General features: G+C 41.8%; 1 protein-coding gene and 1 long non-coding RNA gene across 2 annotated transcripts; one reads left to right on the top strand and one right to left on the bottom strand.

The window, feature by feature from the left end:
• Positions 1-963: 963 nt before the first annotated feature.
• Positions 964-22,689, bottom strand: ARL6IP5 (ARF like GTPase 6 interacting protein 5). Its single transcript, XM_022572586.2, has 3 exons — positions 22,402-22,689; positions 4,740-4,957; positions 964-2,756 (listed from the first exon to the last, which is right to left on the bottom strand). Exons 1-3 carry the CDS (start codon positions 22,575-22,577, stop codon positions 2,584-2,586), a joined length of 567 nt encoding a protein of 188 aa, XP_022428294.1. The 5' UTR covers positions 22,578-22,689; the 3' UTR covers positions 964-2,583.
• Positions 12,594-14,171, top strand: LOC149748306 (uncharacterized). The gene is made up of 3 exons (XR_016394744.1): positions 12,594-13,002; positions 13,199-13,291; positions 14,031-14,171. It is a non-coding gene; the product is annotated as an uncharacterized LOC149748306 (long non-coding RNA).
• Positions 22,690-27,120: the final 4,431 nt, after the last annotated feature.

Raw genomic sequence — 27,120 nt, 5'->3', positions numbered from 1 at the left:
TAGAATCTGAAATTTTGTACTGAAGTGGCATGAACCTTAGAAATCAGGAAATCACGCTTTTTCTGTCTTCGTCACCTGAGCAAATAATTGGCACCTGCCTTCTTTCTCTTTTTATATAATCCTAGGTGGTACATCACAGGCAAAACAGGCTAGGAGAGAATGGACTTAATGGGGACAAACAATACATTATTTTGAAGGACAAGCCATGGGAAAGAAATACGGTGTTTCCAGTTTTTAAAGATAATTTAGTGGGTACAAAAGTATCCAAATTTAAATAGATATAGTTTTCAATCAAGTAACTAATTTTAGAATGCCCCAAGGCTGAGAGTTTTGTTTTCTCTTACTTTACCATTTCTATAAAGCATCCTTGCATACAAAGCCAGATGGTTTAAAAAACACTGCGATAAATAAAACTCTTAAAGTACCTAGCATATTCTGCATTTAAGAGGCTAAACTCTGATGGGACAAAGCACTCTGAACATCTTTAAGCTTAATGTGTATCAGTGGTTGACGTTCTGGAAGCTCTTATGTGTTTGCTTATACAGCAACAGTATTAATAAATAAGCCAGGAATTTCAAAAAGTGTGAACAGTCCTGAAAGAGGACGTTACTCTTAGATGTGCAAAAAGGAAAGATGATCCAAATTCAAATTTACTGCCTCATTACACAGGTTTTGTCAAGAAACAGGTGAAGCCATTCATATTATGCTTTTTTTTTCTATTCACCCACTCCCACCTTAAAAATCTTAACTGAAAATTTTAACTTGTTTTTAAAGTGAAATAATTTATAGCATTTCCATGCTAGAGTTTTCTATTATATTCTGACCACCAACCATTAGTAATTGTAATGAGTATATTTTTTTCATTCACGTCGTCACTTTCTCCAAATTTATTGCATTTAGTCCACAGATTTCACCATGTAGAAAATGGGTCTAAAATATGTATAAGCCCATGCCAGGTTTAAAAAAGGATTCCATTAGTATTCGGTTTTATTCTGGCTGGAAATTAATAAAGTATTACAGTTTTATTAACAGTATTTGAAACACAAGCTGTTTTTTGCTGCAGAGAGAATATTTGCGTGTTTATAGGGCTGTCACTGAGTTTCTCAGACATTTAACACAGATGCACAGTAAATAAAGTCTCACCCCCCCAAAAAAGTCTTTGATAAATTTTATTCATATTTGGCTATGGGTACAAATTCTAGGCCATGTATGTGAAGTCATGGTGATATCGCTTTGCTAGAGAGAAAGGCTGCAGGTTGGCTAAGAAATTAAAATGCAAGAAAAAAGCAGGAGCAGCATATGCATTGCTTCTTATTCTAGGACATACAGGGTCTCTTCAATAAGTACTGCTCCAAATGTCTTCCTAATTCCATGCTAGGGAGAGCTAAATATTTCCTATTCATCTATGAAATCACACAATTGGCAAGGAAAACATGTTGTATCATCTATTTCTAAATACATGGGAAGTGAAAGGAAGAAAGTAATAGAAAATATAAACTCATGCTGTCTTAATTCTAATGTCTAGCTATAAAAACATATAACTGCACCAAGTGCTATCTAATATTTTTATGAACTGCAGAAGCTGTTGATCACTCCCATTTTTGAAGGTCTTTTTGCTTGGTCATCTAAAGATGCTTTTCAGATTTCAAAAGATCAGCTATTATTGTCCTCTTTCTGCCCCTAAGGAATTAGTAAAACACACGTTCATTTCCTTCTTTCTAAATGTTCCAGTTAAAAATCAAACAGTGAAGAAAAAAGGGAAACATTATCTTGGACACCTTTTTGTCATTATAACAACAAAAACTGTGCAATAGAAACTCAAGTTTTATTCTGATTTTTTTGTTTGTTTTTTAACAAGACCGTCAAGAATAATACAGGTTACAGAGCTGTAACCTCCTTAAAGAAGAGGATATTTAGTTTGCAACAAATGCCTTCTAGTGAGAACATATTACTAGCACTTCAAAAATTTACAAAAGGTTGACAAAATATTCTCCTAAATAGCTAGCTTTATATTTATAAACAAAATAGAAACAACTGGTTTATCCACTGCACATCAAACAGGAGGCAAAGTGATCGAGATCACCTTTGATTTTAAAGAATAATACAAACTACTTTATACCCCACATATTATAATCCTAAGGAAGGAATATTTTTGAAGGATGCTGAGGGGGATTAAAACAGGCTAATGCATGACATCCTCTCCTTTAGTAGTCTTTTCGTTTACTCATATTGCCTTGATCCTTTACAATTACGTTTTTCCTACAAGATAACAATACTGTTGTAGTACAATCCGTAATTCTTTTCTTTTATTCCCCTTAAGAAATAAGTGCGACCCATTTCCTATCAGCTTTCATAAACACACTTGAAACTTCAGACATAATAGGAGGGTGGTTTCTTTCAGTTTGAGGCCTTTTCTCTGTAACAGCAGAGATGAGAACAGGGTGGCCTCTCCGTGCGTGCTGCCATGGATAGCTGGATGGTTTGTGCACCTCGTATTTCAAAAACACAAACGGAAAGTAGGTCTGGACAAGGACAAACTGCAACTCGATTTCTGCTGCAACCCTATCAGCAGGTCAGCTCTATTTACTCCTTCACTTTACTGATATAGTCAGTGAACTTGCTGATGCTTTCTTCCTGCTGTTCTAGGGCATCCAGGACAATGCCCATGGGCGTCCTCTTCAGACCGATCCCCTCCATTTTATTCTCCAGTTTGTTCTTGAGGTTCCGGAGTCTCAGCGATGCGTGGATAAACATCACTACAGGGAAGTGAAACGTGGTTAGCATCAAAGCAACGGTTCTCTGTTTCCCTTCACACTTGTAGCAGAAACTTTCTCTGTTAGCTACAGTCCAGTCTGGTTCTCTCATTGATCCAAGTCCCCACATGGATCCTTGGACTTTATATAAAGTATTCTTTGTGTGTGCAGGAAAATGTTGTGTTCAGCAGCAAGGACCATAATCTGGCTGCCACTCTCTTCCCTTCACACATTGATATCATTACCTTTCAGATGCTACTTAAATGCCCTGAAATTCGGAGTGAATCCATGTGATTCCAACTTCACTAAAAAGCAACTGAACACCAAGCATTTCAGAAAAGAGCTCATGCTCAGTTCAGGGATTACCTGTATTTTGTCCCTGCAGGAGGCATGCAGGTGAAGTCCTCTTAGAAAATGTCTGCTATGGGGCAGTTTTCCATAGTGTTGGGTATAGATGTCTAGATAAAAAGCTAAGGGTCTTATGGGCCTTATGTAACCTGGTGTTCCCCAGATTTGCCTGACTATTAAGTATTACCTGAGTTTGTTTATAAAGATTCTCTGGCCTCTCCCCTAGACCTTCTGAACCAGAATCTTAAAGGGATGGTCCTGGGAGTCTGTATTTTAAACAGACACACTGGGTGATCTGCACCAGCAGTTTTCAAACTTCTGTGTACATACAAATCACCTGGACAGACGGTTAAGTAGGCAAATTCCTGGTCTTCATCACCTAAAATTCAGCCTGTTAAGACTGAGGTAGGATGCCAGAATGTAACATTTCAGTAATCATTGTGGATGCTTCTAATTGTGGATGCTTCTGACGTAGGCGATTTTGGACCTTCATTTTGAGACACACTGATGTGTGTTCTCTCTGGAGGCTCCTAATCTAGAGTGGCCATTAGAAACATTTGAGAAGCTTTCTAAAACTACAGGGTCTTTGGGCACCACTGTGGACCCAAAGAATCAATATCTCCAAGGGATGTAGCTGGCAAATTTATATTTTTAAAAATCATCCTGGATGATTCTCCCAATCATCAAAGTTTGGGAATCACTGATATTGTCTAATTTCCTTCTGTTATACATGAGTGAACTACAGCCCATAGAGGATAACTGGTCCAGATCCCATGGCTGGTGTCCAGCAGGTCTAGGAATAGAAACCTGGACCCTTGACTCTTGACTTCTGATACATTTCATTACCCTGGCTTGTGTTCTTACAAGCTGTGCATTTAAGCAGAATCACTGAAATACTAAGCCTGTAGCACATAAAGAAAACCTGAAGAGTATTTCAAAAAGTCTGAATTTACTGATTCAATTATTTTATCCAATAAGGTATGAGATTCACATATAAATATTCTGGGCTTAATCTAACAAACCTTAAACAAGCAATTGATTTTATTTAATGGTATAGTGGCACACGTGAAATGCTATTAAAAGTCAAAGGGATATTCCTGTCACTTAATACACTATAATTTTAATCAGATTTCTCTTGATGAGACTGGAATTTTATCTGTTCTCTATTTCAGGCTTCAAGTGCTTGGGAATCTCGGTAAACAATGCATATAGACTTTAGAAAATGTCTATTTCTCTTCACCAGAATTGGAGTACTTGGTATCTATATTCTGGGCCAACTTACACAACTTTCAACAATAATTATGATCTTCTGAGTAAGTAGAGAGTAAACATCCATTTCTCTGTCACCAAAGGATGCCCGGCACTGAACGACTGAGAACAGACTCTGATATCAGACAAATCTGGATTCCAGTGCAGGCTATACCACTTTTCTGCTGTATGACTTGCGATCCGTATTTGTTTTGTTTACTGTATTTGTGCAATTAATGGACTATTAGGCCTTGATCTGCTGTTTCAGAAAATTCTGATAATTTTGTAGACCTGCCAGCACACCTCAGAAACAGGTTAGGTTATTCCCACTGAATGATCGCGCCTACATTTCTTTATGATATAAGGAAAGGAAGGCCCAGGTTCACTTACACAGCAAAGGAAAAGTGATGCCAAACACAAACACCATGACTCCCCCAAACATGGATATGAGGAAGTAGCTGGCTAGCATGACCACCATGACAAACGTTGTGGGGTACTGCTTCTTCATCCGGCGGAGGATGTCTTTATTGTGGGCTGCCCACACAAAGCCCGTGAACACCAGCACCACCACGATGCCTCCAAGAATCATGTTGAAGGGGCTCAGGAACCTGGGATATGAAAACAGAGGGAGCCCAGGTCAGGAGGAAGAAAAGGAGGAAGGGGAGGAAGAGTAACAACAAAGTACTTACTTAAGCCTTTTATATAAGTTGTCTCATTTAATCATATCTTGATGAGGTAGATGCCATCAATTTACTTCTCAAAGGAAGAAACTTAGGCACAGAGGTTAGAAAATGGTGGAGCAAAGATTCCCACTGAGGCAGTGTGACTCCCATCAAATAGCCCGTCTCAATAGAGGCCCAGCATTTTAAAAGACTAGGGCCCCTCTTTTGGATGGGCTGTCTTTAGCTTTTATACATCCTGGGCTCTAGTACACGTTGATTGTATTTTCTGAGCTCCAAGGGCTTATTTAAATCCTCCTAGAAGCTGCCATGCTAGATGAATGTGGAGTACAGGTCACACAGTGGGCTCCATGAGCCCTATCCGGTCTGCAGTCACACTTGTGATTGGACTGTGCAATAATTTTTAAAACTTTTACTTGAATCCCAATTTTTTTTTTTTTTTTTTTTTTTGCGGTGCGCGGGCATCTCACTGTTGTGGCCTCTCCCGTTGCGGAGCACCGGCTCCGGATGCGCAGGCTCAGCGGCCATGGCTCACGGGCCCAGCCGCTCCGCGGCACATGGGATCTTCCCGGACTGGGGCACGAACCCGCGTCCCCTGCATCGGCAGGCAGACTCTCAACCACTGCGCCACCAGGGAAGCCCCCAATGTGTTTTAAAAAAAAAAAAAAATCCATAAATCTTGGGATTTCTTGCTTCTCCTGGAAACAAGAAAATCTCACAAAACTGGGCCCAGTTTCCCATGTCAGCCACTGGCTGGAGTGCCTTCTCACTTAGATAGAATAAATGCTCTCCATTTAGCCTCAGCCCTCACCCCCCACCCCCAGTATCTATGGCATCTCTGACACAGAGGCCCCCAGTGAGCTGCCATTAATATTGTTTTTCTAACAGCTCCCCTGCACTGCTCTCTCACGTAAGCTGCCTGGCCCATGGAGGCATTTGGGTTTTCGACTCCTGGCATGGAGGGGCCATTATAGTTCTTTAAAAGGCCCAGAGTATCATTAGGAGATGGGTCATCAACTGAGATTTCCAAGCATAGAACCTCCAGTTTCATTGTTACATGAAGCAAAGGTTACTCCACTGTTGATAATAGGGGAAACACATTATAAAGAGGAAATTTAGATCAAGTATTTCATAAGTGAGAATGACTGAGCATTGTAGCCCCACTCAGTCCAACCCTCCCACCCCACTATGTGTACAAAATCCTTAACAAGACATTTGTGGTCAGCAAGTATGATGAATTACTAACTTTTTACTCTTCTAAGAGGCTAATGAGCATTTTGCTTGGGAAGGACAAAGAGGGTCAGTGTGTTATCATCATGCTCTGAATATTAACATCACTGATTTGGAAGACAGGATAATGAAAGGTGATGCCCAGAGCTTACTTTCTCTGAAATAGAACAGATGAAGGAGTCATATTCATATTGGGATGCATATTTAGGACAATTAAGATTCTTTTTTTAAAAAATCCCTTTAAATTTTAGCTCTGATTCTGCCTCCTGAAACACAAAAGCTATTTTAAATAGTTTCAAATAGGAGTGAAAGTATTGCATATCTTAATGGGTGAAATCAGGGACATAAGTTATGTCAAACTCCTTTGAAAAAGTAAAAAATTTCTACCAAAACGCACGGAGTTAAACAGTGGTAAAAGTAGTAGCACGTAATTTAAAATTAACCCCTACAATAATAAGTTGCTTATTTCATTCAGAACTCTTGCAAATACTTATACCGTTCAAGGCAAAAATCTCCTCTTTAGAATAGTCTAAGGAAGTGAATAAAAATGCAAAGACTGAACTGTAACAGTATTCACACAAGTGGTATTTATGGTTTATAACCTTTAGAAACAACCTATGTGGCCAACAATTTACTAAATGGTGGCATATACAACTGTTTTCAAAAAGTCAAAGTGTACTTAATAATGTGGGAAGACAATAATATATTGATTGGGTAAAAGCAACAATTCTCTCTGGTAGGTGGATTTAGCACCTATGTTATATAACTCAGAAGTAGAAATTTTTGCAATTCGTAAATTATTTTGTAATCAGAAATAAAATGAACATATAAAAAATGAAATATAAAGATGTAAAAGGGGACCTCCCTGGTGGTCCAGTGGTTAAGAATCCATCTTGCAATGCAGGGGACACGGGTTCGAGCCCTGGTCAGAGAACTAAGATCCCACATGTGGCAGGGCAACTAAGCCCACGTACCGCAACTACTGAGCTCGTGCACCTCAACGAGAGAGCCTGCACGCTGCAAGCTACAGAGCCCACACGCTCTGGAGCCCGCTCGCTGCAACGAAAAGATCCTGCGTGCCACAGCTAAGACCCAGTACAGCCAATAAAAATAAATTAAAAAAAAAAGATAAAATAAAAACTAAAACCTGATCTTTAAAAAAAAAGAAAAGAAAAAGAAAAAAGACTATGGGATGGTTAATTCAAAAAAAAAAAAAAAAGATATAAAAGTAACTGCTCCTCAGCCCCACAACACCGGCTTGGGATAGGCCAACTACAACAGTCCAATCTTACCTTGCCTCATCTCTCCAATAACATTAATGCAATTTCAATTCATACGCACAGCCAAGCTCTTCCTTCTCCCATCCAAACCTTGGTTTCCTGCCCACTCTCTAGATCCTCTTGTAACCAATCCACCACCTGCCCTGCAAGCTTTCCCACCTTCCAGCACACGTGCTAGTCTATCTGTCCTCCTCCGTCAGTTTTTTATTATTTAGGTCTCTTCGTCTCTTTGTTCTTTTTTCTTTTCTTTTTCAGTTTTTTCTGGCTTATACCGTGTCTCCAGCTTTGACCCTGGAATTGGTTTGGGAAAGACAAAAATTTCCTTATAGGTCTGGGGAAGGGAAGACTTGGACAGCGCCAAAACAAAATCCTCTTTAGCAAGTGGTAGGGAGTCTGGGTAGAGAGGCTCAGAAACTCTCACGGATTAATAAATTTCATTTCTAGCACCAAAAAGATTCTGAGAGAAATGATACCAAAAGACTCCAGTAGTTATACTGGGTAATAGGATCATTGGTAATATATTCCCATTTGCTTATCTCTATTTTCATATTTTTTCAATAGCCATGTATTACTTGAAAATAAAAAAAAAATTGATATTTAAAAATAAAAGAAATGGGGGAAAGGTGCCTGAAAGAGACAAACCCTTTTACATAGCCTTGATGTTGACAAAATCAACATCAACTCAAAGAAGCAGAGCAGAGGGTTCAAGTTTAGGAAACTCCTTTGCATAAGCTGCAAATAGGAGATGGCTGGTTGGTGGCAAAGTGTCAAAGGTCTCCGGCGCAGTTCTTCCTGGAATATCTGTTAAAAGAACAATTCACGAGGTGTAGCATATAATAAAATGCATGCCAAGCTGTTTCTATTTTTCTCGGGACAAGTGAGGTAGATACCTAGGCTGAATGTCTAAATAAAGCCCAGGACAAAGAACAATGAAAAATCCAGGCCTGACTCAAGCAATTCCAGATTTGCTTTTCACCTGTTCCTGTTGCTCATGTTCAAGGGAAAAGAACAGAGCAGAGTCCTACAGAAGTGGTTTTAGCTTACCACGTGCCCAGCTATGATCTGTAATTAAACCAAAGTTCCAAGCTGGAAAAAAATGAACAAAGTTACTTGGAGCAGAAATGATTTTCTTCCTTACTCCGCTTAAGGGCAATTCCATTCTAAGAAAGGGTAAAATGCACACCTCTCCCACTGCCCTGGCACCTCCCTCTACTTGGAACAAAATAGACCACCCTCCAGAGATTAATTTCATTTTCCAGTGAGTGTAGGAGTTTGGGAACCAGTTGTCGACTGAGATGAGTAAAGCTGTTTTACTCAACAGTTGGGTTCTTAGTGACATCAGTCACAGTGAAGCCCAGGGACCTTTAGGACAAAACTTCCATAAATGTGCCACCCCAGCTTTCATGTGGACAATTGCCATTGGGCTCGATGGGTGCCATTTCATTTTTTGGTAGTCTGTGAATGAGAGAGAGGGGGGAAGGGAAGAAGGAAGATAGAGGGAAGCAAAGGAGAGAGGGAGAGAGGAGGGAGAGAAAAGAGAGCGAGATCCTGATTTTCTATCTTTGTTGAAAATAGGACCTAGTTTTACAAATCAGAAACAATATGTTTTTCTATTGTGAGTTAAAAATATATATTTACAGACATATGTATCCTATCCAATTAAAAAGATAGATAAATGTAATAGTTAAAAATTCTGGTGGAATCACTGACAGTTGTATAAAAGTTTAGAATCCCATCACAGAATCCTGTAGCAGACTTGTCAAAGAGGAGTCATCCCAGTCCCATTAAACAGATGCATAAACTGAGGCCCAGGGCAGTGAAGAAACATAGTCAAAGGGATCCAGGGGGAGAAAAACAGTGCCAGTTGATGTAATTGTGACAGCAATTCATAATATAACCCATTTTGTGTTGTTAACCAGCTTCAGAGATTTCCCCCCTCAACCATTTTAGAACCCTGTCCTTCCAGTTGGGGTAAGCAAGTAAGGATCATTCTGGGAAATCCCTCAGCATTCTCATTTCTCTCTAAAGGAAGGCGGCTATGAGTGGCTGTGGACACAGGTCCTAAACTTGCCAACATGACTCAGCTAGCTATAGCTATAGTTTCAGCACAAGTTGCTAAAAAAAAAAAAAAAAAAAAAAAAATCTCGGCCAACAGTAGAATTTTAGAGCTAGGATGGACCTTGAAAACACACCTCATTCTACATAGAAGCAAGGTAAGGAATAGATAAGTTAATAAATTTGTCCCAAGGCCACCAATTGCAGTGCTGGTGATAAAAGTTTACCCAAACAGATCTTCAGATCGACTCAAGTGCACGTTTGGTAATGCCTGCCATGCTTTGATGCCAACAAGAGCCAAAGAGGTGGTGAAATATTTTCTGAGCAGCAGAAGCAGCTTTGCACTGAGTTCCAATTTTCTAACCCAAAAAAGCTATTTTGGCAGTTTGGTTCCTGAGGAAGCCTGACTCACCAAGAAAGTGGGGAACAATTTACTCACAGTGCACTTCTCTAAATTGGCGATGTTTTTCTGAGGTTCTTAAACAACCAGAGGGGTCACTGCCAGTATGAATCCACCCATCCATTTTCTTGCTTCTCATCACTCTTAGGATAAAAACAGGATTCTTTCCACATCCTACAAGGCCCCTCAGGGTCTGGCCCCTGCTTGCCTCTGCAGACAGGGTATGTAGTTTGTACCTGGGACAATGGGGCTAAGCTGAGGGCGTAAATGTGGCCGGAAATTCAGGTCACACTTCACCCACCAAGTCTGCAATTTGGCTTAAGCTGCATCTCTCAGGACGAAGGGACAATTTGAATCATCAGTATGAGGGATGGCTAAGGGGTACAGCATCTCTGCCTGTCAGCTTTTTCATACCGCCGCCTCCTGATTCTGCAAGCCATCTGCTGGCATTCTTATCTGTCTCTAGAACTTACCCTGCCCCTGGCCATCACAGGCCGGAGCACAAGCCGTTCTTTCTGCCTGATTCACTCCTATCTTCTTCGAATCTCAGCTTAATCAGCTTTTTCTCAGTCTCTCTGACCACATCCTGGCACCGTCTGCCTCTTCTTCATAGCTCTGAACCCAGTGGCAGTTTGATATTTATTTGAATGAACGTCTCTGTCTCCCACTAGAGACCAAGCGCTATGAGGGCAGGGACCGTGATATTTTCTCCCCAGCACTTGGCGCAGTGGCTGGCACAGAGCAGGAGTTCAGTAAATATTTGTAGAAAGAAAGAAAAAGGGAAAGTAAGAATCTAGCACATTTTCATGTTATTTAAAGTAAGCTCAGCAACTTTCTATGGCCAGGAATTAAGTGACAAGAGATTTATCTTGGACAAATCGCGATTATTCTCACTGTACACTAAGTATTACCGTAGAAATGGTCCCCGTCTTTGTACCTTCACAGAGTTGTGATGAAAGGAACAGAACAAAAACCGAAAGTAGGAAAAACTCCTGTGCAAACACAGGAGATAATCAGATGAAATCGCAGGGCCCTTGGGCTCGCTGGAAGGAGGAATCTTGGTTAAGTTCTGTCACTAGTGCTGGCTGGGGGCCAGGAGGGAGAGTGGGTGGGACAGAGAGAGATTCATCCACCTGCAGACCTGTCTATATAGGCCCTCTTGCCCTTGGATTCCTCAGATAATCCCAACCTTCTTCTGTGGTTATTTTGGTATCCCAACACGGCTTCCTTCCTGGCAAGAACTATCTCTGACTATAAAGGACAAATGTACATGTACAAATCAGTTTTGAGTAAACGTGATCAGTGTCTCCTGGGTCTAATGATCACAGGCAGTTAAGGTGGGGCAGGGATCAGACTCCTTTGTCACAGAAAGGTTAAAGTAACCTAACCTTGAGATTTTCCTAACCAACTGAATCAGCTCAGCTCATGGTATTTATCGCGTACTTGCTGTGTACTGAATACTTATCACACCGTGTGTACTGGTCCCATCAAACTAAACACATCCAAATGATCCACTGTCTTGGCAGCCGGTGGCATGTAAAAAGTATCCGTTCTAAGACACATGAACCTCCGTGTTTTCTTTTGTATTTATCAAGTTCATTGCTGGTTTTATTTTTTATTAACAACAGCTTGGACCTGGGTTAGAAGCCATGAGTCTCACCCCTCCCCTAGCCATGGAGCTTCAAATAGTCACTATACAAGGGACTAATTAGACTGCAACAGATCCTTTTTAAACTTTTTTTACGGCAAATTTCTAAAGGTAGAGAGAATGGTATAATGAACCCTCACGTACACTGATCACTGTCTTCAACAATTAGGAACCCACAGTTAATCTCACAATAATGCTTTAGAACTCAAGTGGAAAGATATTTGTTTACAAACTGTTCTTTCTGAATGCTTTTGGTGGAGTTGATTAAATGTTTGTCACATGGCAAGTTCTTACAGCACTGTGGAGAGAGGACAGGGGTTTGGACAAATGCTAATGAGCCTGGTGACACATAAACTCCCTTCCTACAAGCAGTTCCTGTCTATTTACCTCCCACTAACCCCAATTTCTGCATTCCTTTTTGTTTCCTGCAGACGAGGACTTCACTGATGGGATACAAAGCAGATTAGAAGAAGCAGAAGCCAAAGCCCCGGTTTTCCACTTCAGATGGTCTGTCTTCCAGGTGTCTCCATTTCACGAATGCCCCCTGGGAGAAAAGGCCAGGAAATCCTACCTATTTATGGTAAATGCTTGCAGAACGGAGATGGAGCCTACAGGTTTTTTCTTAAGATCACGGGCACGGAAGTGTTCCCTGAAACAAGAAGCCAAGCTCATTACAAGAGCCAGGGGAGGATGTTATAAGTATTCTGAAGCTGAGTGATTCACTTGTCCAAAAGGAAAATAAAAAATCTCCAAGGGTGCTGTTCAATTTGGTATAGGTCCAGTTCATCTTTTAGAATTGCATTTCCTGTGCAGAGCTCTCTGCCCCTAGTAAGTTGATCAAGAGCTTTTGCCCTCTTAGAAAGGGGTAAAAAAGAAGCCCCAAATCCACCTATTTACTTGACCATTTACCCAGAATCATTGTAAATCCTTATATAGGGAAAGGGGATAGAAACTACCAACCGCAGGAAATATTTTAAAAGATAAAGTGTGTATGGGGAGATGTTGAGAAGAACAAGGTTATATACATAGTGTCAGAAGGTGATTTCACAAAAGAATTCTTACTTGAGGAAGAATTTTGAGATTAAAATTTCACTGAGTGTTGACAGACCTCTTAAAGTTTTGTACTCAGAAGAAACACATGACCCGCCCCAGAACGACATGTGCCAGCATGCCATGTGCAGTGCCTCAAGTGCAAATAAAAGTGCATGGAAGGGCAGGAAGAGATTAATTCTGGGAGGATTTGGGATGGCTGGGTGGACTTGTACTCCTGCTGGTATCCTCAGAGCACCAACAGTATCTGGCAAGTAGCAGGTGCTCAGCAAATATTTGTCCAACTGAGTAGAAGGCGTCTGTGCCGCAGGTGAGGATGGTTCCGTTTAATAATCCTTTCCCCGTCCATATACTCAATGCCTCTCCCATTTCTGACGCCGGAGAGTTTTGCGACTTGGCATCATAACGTATAGGGGAGATCAAGTAAGTCAGGTTGAAAATGATGTGTGTTTATATACGTGTATGTTTCTGTGCACTTGTATAAAAATTAATTCTTATGTGTTCAGCATCCTCCTGGTGCCTCTATAAACATGGTGAAGGCAGCAACCACAGCTGTCTCATTCTCCACTGTATCTCCCGGCACGGCGCCTGAGAAATTGGTAAGTGCCTCATATTCTTTGTGGAGTGAACAAATGAAACAACACAAATAGAGTAATATTGCAGAATTGGCTGAGGAATCTCAGAAACATTTCCACTAGGTTTCAGCATGTTTATGCAATTGATTTCATCTGCAAAGGTTTTAATACATTCCCATCCACCCAAGGGCTCTTTCTTTTCTTCCTCTACCAGCTAGAAACTTGGTTTTTCTTCCTTTTTGCAGTAAAAGGGGCAAACAGTCTGCCCATTTCTTAAAACCAGATGCTGATGGCTACCAGCCTAGAACATATTATGGGACCACACTCAGTTTTTAAAACAATTATTTTTATTTTTTGGCTGCGTCAGGTCTTAGTTGTTGCACGCAGCATCTTTCCTTGTGGCACGTGGGGTCAGTAGTTGTGGCATGTGGGCTTAGTTGCCCTGTGGCATGTGGGATCTTAGTCTCCCGACCAGGGATCAAACCGGCGTCCCCCGCATTGCAAGATGGATTCTTAACCACTGGACCACCAGGGAAGTCCCGGGACCACACTCATTTTGAAAAGATTACAGTAATACTCTTTTCAGATAGAAGAAACTCCTTACCATCTCAAGCGACTAAAAGCAAAAAGTGGTAACTCTAGTTTCCACCCAGTGGTAGCACCAACATGGGCCACATGGAGATGAAGTATCAATACTTTAGCTAAGGAGAGACCTTTAAGACGGTGGAGGAGTAAGACGTAGAGATCACCTTCCTCCCCACAGATACATCAGAAATACATCTACATGTGGAACAACTCCTACAGAACACCTACTGAACGCCAGCAGAAGGCCTCAGACCTCCCAAAAGGTAAGAAACTCCCCACGTACCTGGGTAGGGTAAAAGAAAAAAGAAAAAACAGAGACAAAAGAATAGGGATGGGACCCGCACCAGTGGGAGGGAGCTGTGAAGGAGGAAAGGTTTCCACACACTAGGAAGCCCCTTCAGGGGCGGAGACTGCGGGGGGCGGAGGGGGGAAGCTTCGGAGCCACGGAGGAGAGCACAGCAACAGGGGTGTGGGGGGCAAAGCGGAGAGATTCCCGCACAGAGGATCAGGGCCGACCAGCACTCGCCAGCCCAAGAGGCTTGTCTCCTCACCCGCCGGGGTGGGGGTGGGGGGGCTGGGAGCTGAGGCTCGGGCTTCGGAGGTCAGATCCCAGGGAGAGGACTGGAGTTGGCTGCGTGAACACAGCCTGAAGGGGTTAGTGCACCACAGCTAGCTGGGAGGGAGTCTGGGAAAAAGTCTGGACCTGCTTAAGAGGCAAGACACCATTGTTTTGGGGTGCTCGAGGAGAGGGGATTCAGAGCGCTGCTTATAGGAGCTCCAGAGACGTGTGTGAGCCGCGGCTATTAGCATGGACCCCAGAGACGGGCATGAGACGCTAAGGCTGCTGCTGCCGCCACCAAGAAGCCTGTGTGCGAGCACAGGTCACTATCCACACCCCCCTTCCGGGGAGCCTGTGCAGCCCGCCACCGCCAGGGTCCCGCAATCCAGGGACAACTCCCCCGGGAGAACGCACGGCGCGCCTCAGGCTGGTGCAACGTCACGCTGGCCTTTGCCGCCGCAGGCTTGCCCCGCATCTGTACCCCTCCCTCCCCCCGGCCTGAGTGAGCCAGAGCCTCCGAATCAGCTGCTCCTTTAACCCCGTCCTGTCTGGGCGGGAACAGACGCCCTCAGGCGACCTACACGCAGAGGCGGGTCCAGATCCAAAGCTGAACCCCAGGAGCTGTGCGAACAAAGAAGAGAAAGGGAAATCTCTCCCAGTAGCCTCAGGAGCAGCGGATTAAATCTCCACAATCAACTTGATGTACCCTGCATCTCTGGAATACCTGAACAGACAACGTATCATCCCAAAAGTGAGGTGGTGGACTTTGGGAGCAACTGTAGACTTGGGGCTAGCTTTCTGCATCTAATTTGTTTCTGTTTTTTGTTCATCTTAGTTTAGTATTTAGAGTTTATTATCACTGGTAGATTTGTTTATTGATTTGGTTGCTCTCTTCCTTTTTTAAAAAATATTTATAGATATTTGGGTTTTTTTTTCCTTTTTTTCATTTTGTGAGTGTGTATATGTATGCTTCTTTGTGTGATTTTTGTCTGTATAGCTTTGTTTTTACCATTTGTCCTAGGGTTCTGTCTGTCCGTTTTTGTTTTTGTTTTTGCTTTGTTTTTTGAATAGTTTTTAGCGCTTGTTATCACTGGTGGATTTGTTTTTTGGTTTGGTTGCTCTCTTCTTTCTTTTTTCTTTTCTTTTCTTAATTACTTTTTAATAATTTATTATTTTAATAACGTTATTTTATTTTTTTCTTTCTTTCTTTTTTTCTCCCTTTTCTTCTGAGCCATGTGGCTGACAGGCTCTTGGTGCTCTGGCCGGGTGTCAGGCCTGTTCCTCTGAGGTGGGAGAGCCGAGTTCAGGACATTGGTCCACCAGAGACCTCCCGGCTCCACATAATATCAAACAGCGAAAGCTCTCCCAGAGATCTCCATCTCAACGCTAAGACCGAGCTCCACTCACCGACCAGCAAGCTACAGTGCTGGACACCCTATGCCAAACAACTAGCAAGACAGAAACACAACCCTATCTATTAGCAGAGAGGCTGCCTAAAATCATAATATGGTCACAGACACCCAAACACACCACTGGATGCGGTCCTGCCCACCAGAAAGACAAGATCCAGCCTCATCCACCAGAACACAGGCACCAGTGCCCTCCACCAGGAAGCCTACACAACTCCCTGAACCAACATTATCCAGTGGAGGCACACACCAAAAACAATGGGAACTATGAACATGCAGCCTGTGAAAAGGAGACCCCAAACACAGTAAGTTAAGCAAAATGAGAAGACAGAGGAACACACAGCAGATGAAGGAGCAAGGTAAAAACCCACCAGACCAAACAAATGAAGAGGAAATAGGCAGTCTACCTGAAAAAGAATTCAGAGTAATGATAGTAAAGATGATCCAAAATCTTGGAAATGGAATGGAGAAAATACAAGAAACGTTTAACAAGGACCTAGAAGAACTAAAGAGCAAACAAACAACGACGAACAACACAATAAATGAAATTAAAAATTCTCTAGAAGGAATGAATAGCAGAATAACTGAGGCAGAAGAATGGATAAATGACCTGGAAGATAAAATAGTGGAAATAACTACTGCAGAGCAGAATAAAGAAAAAAGAATGAAAAGAATTGAGGAGAGTCTCAAAGACCTCTGGGACAACATTAAACACATCAACATTCAAATTATAGGGGTCCCAGAAGAAGCAGAGAAAAAGAAAGGGACTGAGAAAATATTTGAAGAGATTATAGTTGAAAACTTCCCTAATATGGGAAAGGAAATAGTTAATCAAGTCCAGGAAGCACAGAGAGTCCCATACAGGATAAATCCAAGGAGAAACATGCCAAGACACATACTAATCAAACTATCAAAAATTAAATACAAAGAAAAAATATTAAAAGCAGCAAGGGAAAAACAACAAATATACAGCGGAATCCCCATAAGGTTAACAGCTAATCTTTCAGCAGAAACTCTGCAAGCCAGGAGGGAGTGGAAGGACATATTTAAAGTGATGAAAGGGAAAAACCTACCACCAAGATCACTCTACCCAGCAAGGATCTCATTTAGATTTGACGGAGAAATTAAAACCTTTATAGACAAGCAAAAGCTAAGAGAATTCAGCACCACCAAACCAGCTTTACAACAAATGCTAAAGGAACTCCTCTAGGCAGGAAACACAAGAGAAGGAAAAGACCTACAATAACAAACCCAAATCAAATAAGAAAATGGTAATAGGAACATACATATCGATAATTACCTTAAATGTAAATGGATTAAATGCTCCAAGCAAAAGACATAGACTGGCTGAATGGATACAAAAACAAGACCCGTATATATGCTGTCTACAACAGACCCACTTCAGACCTAGGGACACATACACTGAAAGTGAGGGGATGGAAAAATATATTCCACGCAAATGGAAATCAAAAGAAAGCTGGAGTAGCAATTCTCATATCAGACAAAATAGACTTTAAAATAAAGACTATTACAAGAGACAAAGAAGGACACTACATAATGATCACAGGATCAATCCAAGAAGATGATATAACAATAGTAAATATTTATGCACCCAACATAGGAGCACCTCGATATATAAGGCAAATGCTAACAGCCATAAAAGGAGAAATCGACAGTAACACAATCATAGTAGGGGACTTTAACACCCCACTTTCACCAATGGACAGATCATCCAAAATGAAAATAAATAAGGAAACATAAGCTTTAAATGATACATTAAACAAGATGGACTTAATTGATATTTATATGACATTCCATCCAGAAACAACAGAATACACTTTCTTCTCAAGTGTTCATGGAACATTCTCCAGGATAGATCATATCTTGGGTCACAAATCAAGGCTTGGTAAATTTAAGAAAATTGAAATCATATCAAGTATCTTTTCCGACCACAGCACTATGAGACTAGATATCAATTACAGGAAAAGAATCTGTAAAAAATACAAACACATGGAGGCTAAACAATACAGTACTAAATAACCAAAGATCAGTGAAGAAATCAAAGAGGAAATCCAAAAATATCTAGAAACAAATGACAATGAAAACACGACGACCCAAAACGTATGGGCGCTCCAGAGACGAGCTCCAAGGTTGTCCACTCTCACCACTATTATTCAACATAGTTTTGGGAGTTGTAGCCACAACAATCACAGAAGAAAAAGAAATAAAAGGAATCCAAATTGGAAAAGAAGAAGTAAAACTGTCACTGTTTGCTGACGACATGATACTATACATAGAAACTCCTAAAGATGCTACCAGAAAACTACTAGAGCTAATCAATGAATTTGGTAAAGTAGCAGGATACAAAATGAATGTACAAAAATCTCTTGCATTCCTATACACTAGAGATGAAAAATCTGAAAGAGAAATCAAGGAAACACTCCCATTTACCATTGCAACAAAAAGAATAAAATACCTAGGAATAAACCTACCTAAGGAGACAAAAGACCTGTATGCAGAAAACTGTAAGACACTGATGAAAGGAATTAAAGATGATACCAACAGATGGAGAGATCTACCATGTTCTTGGATTGGAAGAATCAGTATCGTGAAAATGACTCTACTACCCAAAGCAATCTACAGATTCAAGGCCATCCCTATCAAACTACCAATGGCATTTTTCACAGAATGAGAACAAAAAATTTCACAATTTGTATGGAAACACAAAAGACCCCAAATAACCAAAGCAATCTTGAGAAAGAAAAGCTGGAGGAATCAGGCTCCCTGACCTCAGACTATATTACTATACTACTTCAGACTATACTGACTTCAGGAATCAAGACAGTATGGTACTGGCAAAAAAACAGAAATGTAGATCAATGGAACAGGACAGAAAGCCCAGAGATAAACCCACGCACATATGGTCACCTTATTTTTGATAAAAGAGGCAAGAATATACAATGGATTAAAGACAGCCTCTTCAATAAGTGGTGCTGGGAAAGACAAATGAAGTGAAGACAAATGAAGAGACAAATTAAAAGCCTGTGGGGTAAATACCAGACAAGATGTGGGCACAGGTGTAGGGAGTGAGGGGCAAAATCCTGTAGAAGCAGGAGGAATTGAATAAGTTGGGGACTGGTGTTTGGGTGGATGGAGCTGCTGGGATACAGATGCTATCTGTGTTTCTCCTTAAGTCAATGATAACACCAACAATGATACAAATAATAATGAAAACTCCAAAATAAATTTCGTGAAGCAAAAAGTAGGAGCCCGACACTGTTCTAAGAAACTTGCCTATATTAACTCAGATAATCCTCAGAAAAGCCCTACAATGCAGGTACTATCATTAGTCTCATTTTACAGATGAGGAACCTGAGGCAAAGGGTGGTTCAAGTGACCTACCCAAGGTCACATGGCTAGTGACTGGTAGTTGGGATTCAAAATTTACTTAACCAGGCTCTGGTGCTGAAATTCTTAACCACTACTTTCTACTCTGTGAAGAGCCAGAAGATATGGCAACCGTCTCCTACAAGGACTATTAGCTAAGAGACTTAGACTTAATCTAAGAGGTAGAATAGATCTCCTGAGTGGAAGTCATATGCCTGGGAAACCATGCTTTTAGGATGAAGACCAAACTTCTAACCATGGATTACCAGGCCCTGACTGATCAGGCCTTCAGGCACAGATCTGTCTCTATCCTAATCCCTCTTAATCTCCATCTTGGTCTGGGCAGCCCTTCCGGGTGTTTTGGAGCTAGATAATATCCACTTCTCAGAAGTCTTTGGACTTGAGGCTAGAGCCCTCCAACAATGACCTGGCGGTCCCTTCTGTCCAGCAGGGGATGGCACCATTGAAGAAGACACTTCCAACACAGTCCTTTCCCCTGGAAACACCCAGGCCACATTTTCACACACACTCTACCAACATATCATGAGAAACCATCAGATGCCAGTAGAGAATCCAGTCAAACAGCCTCCAGCTCTGCTCTGACCCTCCCATCTACTGATATCACCAAAAGAGGAGAGTTCTGTTTAGAATGAGAAACGTTCGGCATCGGGCATCGACTAAGCCTCCCTGACCCTGAAGACATTTAGTTTCTTCCAGCTTTAAGATACTACAATTCCAAACCTCATGACTCATAGGAAGATGGCATAGTAGTTAAGAGTCTGGGGTTGTGACTTTGAGCAGGTCGTTTAAACTTTCAGAGCCTCAGGTCTAATAATAACAACAATAATAATGCAATAATAATGCCTCATCTCATCGGGCTGTATGAGGGAATTTGCTAAATTACTTACCAAAGTACCTGGCACACAGAGCACTCAATAAATGTTAGCTTTTATTATTATTAAATTATAAAGGAAGAAAAGTGCAATCTGGAAAGAACTACAGGCTGTGCATTTGTAGATGCATAGGAAACAGTTGAAGATGTCACACCAGGTTTTACTGGGGTACAAAGGGAATCCCACACTTGGCACACAATTTTCAGAACAACTTACTAGCCTGTATCTTTTGTAAGTTTTTAAAGATAAGGTTAATTAAAAAATGAAATGGCGGGTGGGATAGGGAGGGTGAGAGGGAGATGCAAGAGGGAGGGGATATGGGGATATATGTATACGTATAGCTGATTCACTTTGTTATACAGCAGAAAGTAACACACCATTGTAAAGCAATTATACTCCAATAAAGACATTTTAAAAAAATGAAATGGCTACTTTTCACTTTCACTTTCAAAAATGTGACTGCCAATCCCCATCTCCTATTTGAAAAGGGAAATAGGAAGGGCCAACACCCCAAACTGCCTGAGTTAGTAGGCTAAGACACCACAATGAAGGAGCTATATTTAGTCAGGGCATTCATAGTGAAAAATGAATTCCATCAAGGTAGCAAGGCTGCTGGAGCTTGTGTCTGATCTGGGCAGTACATCTTTTTGAAAAGCAAGGTTTTTTGTTTGTTTTTTTTTCTGTACATTTGATTGGTCTGTGTCAAATCTTGCCCTATATCTAGATTTGGGGGAGTGTACCTCAAAAAAAAAAAAAAAGACCCCATAGCTAGACGACCAGGTAAGATGCCTTTACAAAGAAAGAGAAAAGAAAAAGCAAAACAACAGAGGCAATCCTATTTACCAGAGATTTTGTTTTAAAGAAATTTTTTTATTGTTCGGAGAAATAAGCCTTAAGCATAAAGCTAGGGGAAGGTTCAGAAGGCAGCTGCTCCAGGCCTGTCCGACTCCAACTAATTTTAACTTGGCTGCTGTATAATTCGGAGTCGGTTCAGAGCCCATGCTGTCCACACACCAAGCCATTCTGAGTTGGAAATTCCTTAAGCAACACATCATGAGGATCTGTGTAATTGTCTATTCAGTCACACAAATGAGAGTCCACTTCTGCATGGGGGCAAATATTCTGAACCACACCCAGAAACTGTGAACTCTCCCTCTCCCCCCTGTGCTGGGTATTTGGTCCTACATCTTCTCAACAACTGTCACGTGCCCTTTGGTCAGGATTCATGTGTGATTGATCTTGGTGTGCCCAAGCTTGGCACAGAGAAGTGACTCAATAAATATGCCAAAGAACAGCAAACCAACTACAGAAACCATCTTATTTGCCCTTTCCCACACTTTACAAGTTTAGATTTTTCCTTTCTCCCAGGCCAGCTTGCTTTTTCCCTCTGTGTTTGCTTTCAAATAGAAATGCCAGACACTTCTTTAATGGCAAGTGGGTTTCTTTATAAAGTCTGAGGGTGCTTTTTTCTTTAAAGGTGCATGGGATCAGCAAGATCTAGAATATCACCACCCCATCTTGCAAAAGTGAGTGAAGCATTTCTTAAAGGGTGAACTACCAGAAAAAGTGGTTTCTAGAAGAACAGGTGTTGTGTGAAATCGCATATAACAGAGGACACAATTTTAAGATCGGGTGTGAAGATAAAGTGACCATGCCTGGCAACTACTGGAAGAAAAAAGAGCAAAAGGACACCGTTTCTAAAGTCATGGCAGACTTCATCCCACACTGGGAGATGCGCCACCAGGCTACACCCACCCTTTTGCTCCCAAGCTCAGCTTTCCCGTACAATGTGGCAGGCATTAGGCAGAGAAACCTATAAAGAGAGTTGCCTCTCTGATGCCCCTTCTACACTAACACCCCAGAAGGCAGAGTCCGGATCCACACCCTGGCGCCCCAAGCCTTCCAGGGCGGCGTCCGCCCCAGCCAGCCCCAGCATAAGGTTACGCCACTTTCCTCTTTCTCCTTATTTTTAAGAGACTGGGGCGCTACAAATATCACCCCCAGCAAAAGCGTAATTGGGGTACAGCGGGAAAGAAGTCATTTTTTTCTTGCCTGAGGTTGGCAACATTTCCTCACCCCAGGACCTCCCATCACTCTTCAGCCCGAGGCGCGGAAAAAAAAAAAAAAGGGCCCCCAGATTGCTGCGGCCTCGCCCTGCGAACAAGTTTCCACTGGTTTGGCCGCTTGCAGTTGTCAGGACAGGAGCTGGTCTTGGAGAGCGTTTACGCATCCCGGGATCTTGCACCAAGATCCCACTCGGTGCTGACCCCGATCAGTACCCGGGAGGGGGACCCCACTTACCCCACGACGGAAATCATCATGGCAGCCACCACCAGGTAGTTGGTCTGATAATAGAGCAGGTTGCTCACCACGCGGTTGTTCCATTTGGAAATGTCCCTGAAGTCCGGCCGGGCGAAGCGGTCAGAGCCTGGGAAGAAATCGTCCCAGGCGCGGAGCGGAGCGATATTCACGTCCATGTCTCGCTTCCCAGCTTCTTGTTCTTTGCTTCTGGAATCTGGCGGCGGCGGCGGCTGCAACCGATCAGCTGAACCGGGTTAAAGATGACAGCGGCTCTGGCTCGGTCGGCTCTGCGGTTGGCGGGCAGAGAAACAAAAGAAATTGGGAGCGGGCGGGCGTTTCTTCTCTTCTTTACTTCTTGATTGGTTCTAAGTGGTTGGTTACAGGAAAACTGGGGGCCCGCAACAGAGCAAGGAGCAGAGTGCAAAACAGAGGTGAAATAACAGAAAGAAATCGGCGGAAATCCCCTGTCTGAAGAGAAGTGGCAATGCCTTCCCGGGCAGTCCGAATACAGCGTGCTTTAAAATTCCCCTTTTGAGGGTCTAATCTACGAATGTCGTCTGGACTTTAAGGACAATTTTTGCAGCTGTTCAGAAGACAATCTAAGTGAAATGGAGTGGAAGGCAACTATAGTGTTTCTGGAGGATGAGCTGGTTTTGAAAATTAAGTAGTTACTAACCTTTGCACATCCGAATGCAATTCACATATTTCTCTGTTTCACCATGAGTCACTATGAGTGAAATGAGACTGGCAAAATGGGAAAGAAGGACGTGTAGAACGGAAGGGCTGGTTTGTTCTTTCACTTTTCTTCTTTGTTCTCTATCTCTGTTCTGTGGGGGCAAAATTATACAACTACTGTGCTGGTCTGATGAAGTGAGCACTCTGGTCACTTCAGCCCTGAGCTGAGCATGTTGTTTACGTTTGAAACTAAACAATGGTCTGCAGTGAACTAATTGTTCTGCACCCAGTATTTTCTGGGCAGAAACGTGGATTCGACTCCAGAAAAAGCTTTCTAAGTTTTTTTCTTTCTTTCTTTCTTTTTTGGCTGCATTCCGTCTTCATTGCTGCACACGGGCTTTCTCCAGTTGCAGCAAGCTGGGGCTACTTTTCCATGCGGTGCACGGGCTTCTCATTGTGGTGGCTTGTCTCGTTGCAGAGCACGGTTTCTAGTCGGGCGGGCTTCAGTAGTTGTGGCCCGCGGGCTCAGTAGTTGTGGCTAGCTGGCTCTAGAGCGCAGGCTCAGTAGTTGTGGCGCACGGGCTTAGTTGCTCTGCGGCATGTGGGATCCTCCCAGACCAGGGATTGAACCCGTGTCCCCTGCAATGGCAGGCAGATTCTTAACCATTGCACCACCAGGGAAGTCCTGCTTTCTTAGTTTTATCCTAATATCTGTGAACATCTGTAAGGGAGCACAGTATTTTAATATCTATGTGATAGCTTTGTATCCCAGCCCAAAGAACTGCCAAGAGATGTATTAGTTGTAAATTTCCTTCTAGGGGTTCTGAAGAGTCATCTTTTTTTCAGTTAAGGGGCTGGTTGATAAAGTAAACCTCCTTTTATCAAGATGCATAAGAATAAAGTATTTTGGTTAATTGTGTGGTAGGCAGATTTCTAAGATGCTAGCATGTAAGATAACGAAGTCTCTAAACCTTCAACTGGTGCTGTTATTAAAAACTGAATTCACTTTCCTCAGACTACCAATTTTCAAAAAATTGGAAAGCCATAAAATATACGTAATGCAAAGTCTAGACGACAATTTGATTTCCCTTGATGATTCAGAAGCCAGTTAAGAAAATTTCAATGACTCTAAGAAATTACTCCTGCCACTGGTGTTTAGGAAAGTTTGGCGATTGAATCCAATCGCTAAGATATAGCCTAGATCAGCGGTCCCCAAGGACTGGTTTTATGGAAGACAGTTTTTCCACAATGGAGTGGGGGGATGGTTTCGGGATGATTCAAGCGCATTACATTTATTTTGCACTTTATTTCTATTATTATTACCTTGTAATATGTAATGAAATAATTATACAGCTCACCATAATGGTGACAGGAGGCGGAGCTCAGACAATAGTGTGAGCGATGGGGAGCGGCTATAAATACAGATGAAGCTTTGCCTGCTCAGGTCACCCGCCACTCACGCCCTGTAGTGGTCCGTGGCCACTAGATGACGCTTTTAAAATAAAGTTTAAAATGTGAAAATGTTCCTGAGCTCTCACATTTTCTTGATTCTGGAAAAACAGGAAGGTTTAAAGTCAGAGACAGCAAAATTAGAGTCCTAGCTCCCTCGTTGCTGGTGAATGACTTTGGAGAAATTACTTAATCTCCTCCAGCCTCAGTTTCTTCATGTGTAAAGTGGGTGTAATAGGAACATCTGCCATACAGGTGAAGATAAATAAAATACTGGATGGGAAGTGTTTAGAGTATAGTAATTGCACACTGTTAGATACTACTGTTACTGTTATTAATCATAATACAGGACTTGATTCATCTGTATGGTATTAACACTGCTTTAACCTGAGTTGTTTTCTACGCTGCTATAGTGAACATTCACTGACCTTTCTCTATCTAGTTGCAATTTTATTGCTATGGTTGTATCCGGATAGACTTGATAGCAAAACAAAATGTTGAAAAATATCACTAGGACGCCAACACATATTTTGAGTCCTTTCCAGGTGAAAAAGGTGAAAAGAATGCAGTCTTGTTGTGCCTTCAAGGATCTTGCAATGCAGTAGAAACCTAAACTTAATACAAGACAGTGAGAGCAGTACTAAATAGAGGTGTGCCAGGGCTTGGTGCTTAGTTACAGGAAGTCAGAGGGTGGTGAAGAATTCCTTGGGGCTTAAGAATTTCAAGAAGCTGCGCTGTGGGCAAGCTGAGTAAACCATCTTGGTCCAGACCAGTGTGGGAGCCCCAGTAGGACCCCATTAGGAGCTGTGACCAAGAACTTTTACCTTCCAATTGCTCAGGACCACATGACCATAAGTTGTCATGTGTGTGTTAGTAATAATAGCATTACTCACTGATTATAGGCAAATGATATCCAGTAAACATTTGTTCAGTGTTTTTTAATTTATTTGTTTAAACCTCCAAAGAGGTTTAAAAACAAAGAAATGAAAAAAATCTGGATATAGCTGTATATAACATGATCCCTTTCTTCCTCTCTCCTAAAATATTAACCATCCTTCTCTCTCTGGTTTAACTATGAGAGACTTTTTTTTCCACTACACATTTCGATCTTTATCATAAAATTATTTAAAATAAAAATGAACACATGTGGAATCCTTACTTTATTCCAGGCTCTGTTTGAAATGCTTTTAGTCACAGCTCTTTGTCATTGTTCATTGTTCATTCAGGGGGATTGGCTTCAACATAAAGCCTTTCTGGGGCTCTTCTGTCCAAATCTGTGCTTCTAGATATGACCACCCAGGATATTTATCTGTCTGTATATAAACCATAGTGGATAATCTAACAGTTTGTGCTATAGTCCATTTAAAATGAAGTCTGTTGCAAGGTTTTGCTTGCATGTCTCTGTTACTTTCATTAGTGGCAAGGACAGGTGGCTATTTCTTATCTGTCACTCTGAGCCAGTGGGAGTGCCTGGTGTCATCTATCAAAATGCCACCACAGTGAGTCAGGGTATTAGTCCCAAGGCACAAGCAGGGTCAGATGCCTTTGCAGACCTCTTCCTGGGCCAGCCCCTTTCTGTTCATGGTGGGCCTCAGCTTCCTCCTCACGAAGTATGTGGGTTTGGACTACGTGATCTTCAAGGCACCCTTTGGTTTTCACCATTTGAGGGGGTTGTGATGCTCACTGCCACTAATGGAAAGGTCTCCTAAAAGTAGCATTGCTGGGGACCCAGCACACATGAGCCTGTTTTGAAAAAGAACCTTAGTAGTTTCCATCTGCGGAGGAGTCTAGGCAAAAAAAGAGGTTTCTTAGTTGATGTTGAGACATGTGACCTGGAGAGAGGCTGGTGTTTCCTGTTAGGTACTGTGGACTGTGAACTCTATCCCTCCGTTTACTGCCTGGCACTGACTTTCAGCTCAATGAACGCTATTGACTTAAACCTGATTGAGGGATAATAAAGGACAAAGAGGAGATTAAATATCATAATTTATTAATAGCAGCTACATTTACTGAGTGCCTATCAGGCTTTATGCATTCATTCCACTTCAGTGGTTCTGAAGCTTTATTTTGCACAGAACCATCCAAAGCTTAGTAGAAGGTTGAGGGTGGAGCCTGAAAATTTGCATTTGTAACAAGTTCTCTAATGATGCTGATGTGACTGATCAGGGTTTATATTTTGAAAACACTATGGATTTCATTTAATTCCAGTCTTACAAGGTAAACATTATCATCCCCAGTTTACAAATGAAGACAGAAGTGCCCAAGGTCTCATAGTTAATCAGTGGAGAGTTAAGGATTTAAACTGTTTCTTCTGACTCTAAATCTCATTCTTGTCACACTCCAAGAAAGGATATACATATATATGTATGCACACAAATATTTTTGAACATGGTTGTTTTTCTGTATCCAGCCATCCAAACAAGCACATGCATGTGCGCACGGGGACACACACAGACACACACAGACACACACACACACACACCTATCTATCTACCTACATATCTACCTATCTCTGACTCTGGAAGAAAGTATTCCAAAATTTTATCACCATTTATCTTTAGGTGATGAGTTGCTTTGCATATACATAAATTGTAT

The sequence above is a fragment of the Delphinapterus leucas genome, chromosome 10 (assembly GCF_059928025.1).
Source record: "Delphinapterus leucas isolate spDelLeu-1000000601 "Yukka" chromosome 10, BTC_Dleu_Yukka2, whole genome shotgun sequence".
Taxonomy (NCBI): Eukaryota; Metazoa; Chordata; class Mammalia; order Artiodactyla; family Monodontidae; genus Delphinapterus; species Delphinapterus leucas.
Note: the sequence above shows the minus strand (reverse complement) of the source record. Positions and strands in the feature narration are given on the sequence as shown.

Coding starts and splice junctions, on each gene's coding strand:
- ARL6IP5 (XM_022572586.2), bottom strand. CDS start 22,577: ATGGACGTGAATATCGCTCCGCTCCGCGCCTGGGACGATTTCTTCCCA. Junction 4,958..22,401: donor ATGATGATTTCCGTCGTGGG/GTAAGTGGGGTC, acceptor TTCATATCCCAG/GTTCCTGAGCCCCTTCAACA. Junction 2,757..4,739: donor CATCACTTTTCCTTTGCTGT/GTAAGTGAACCT, acceptor ACTTCCCTGTAG/TGATGTTTATCCACGCATCG.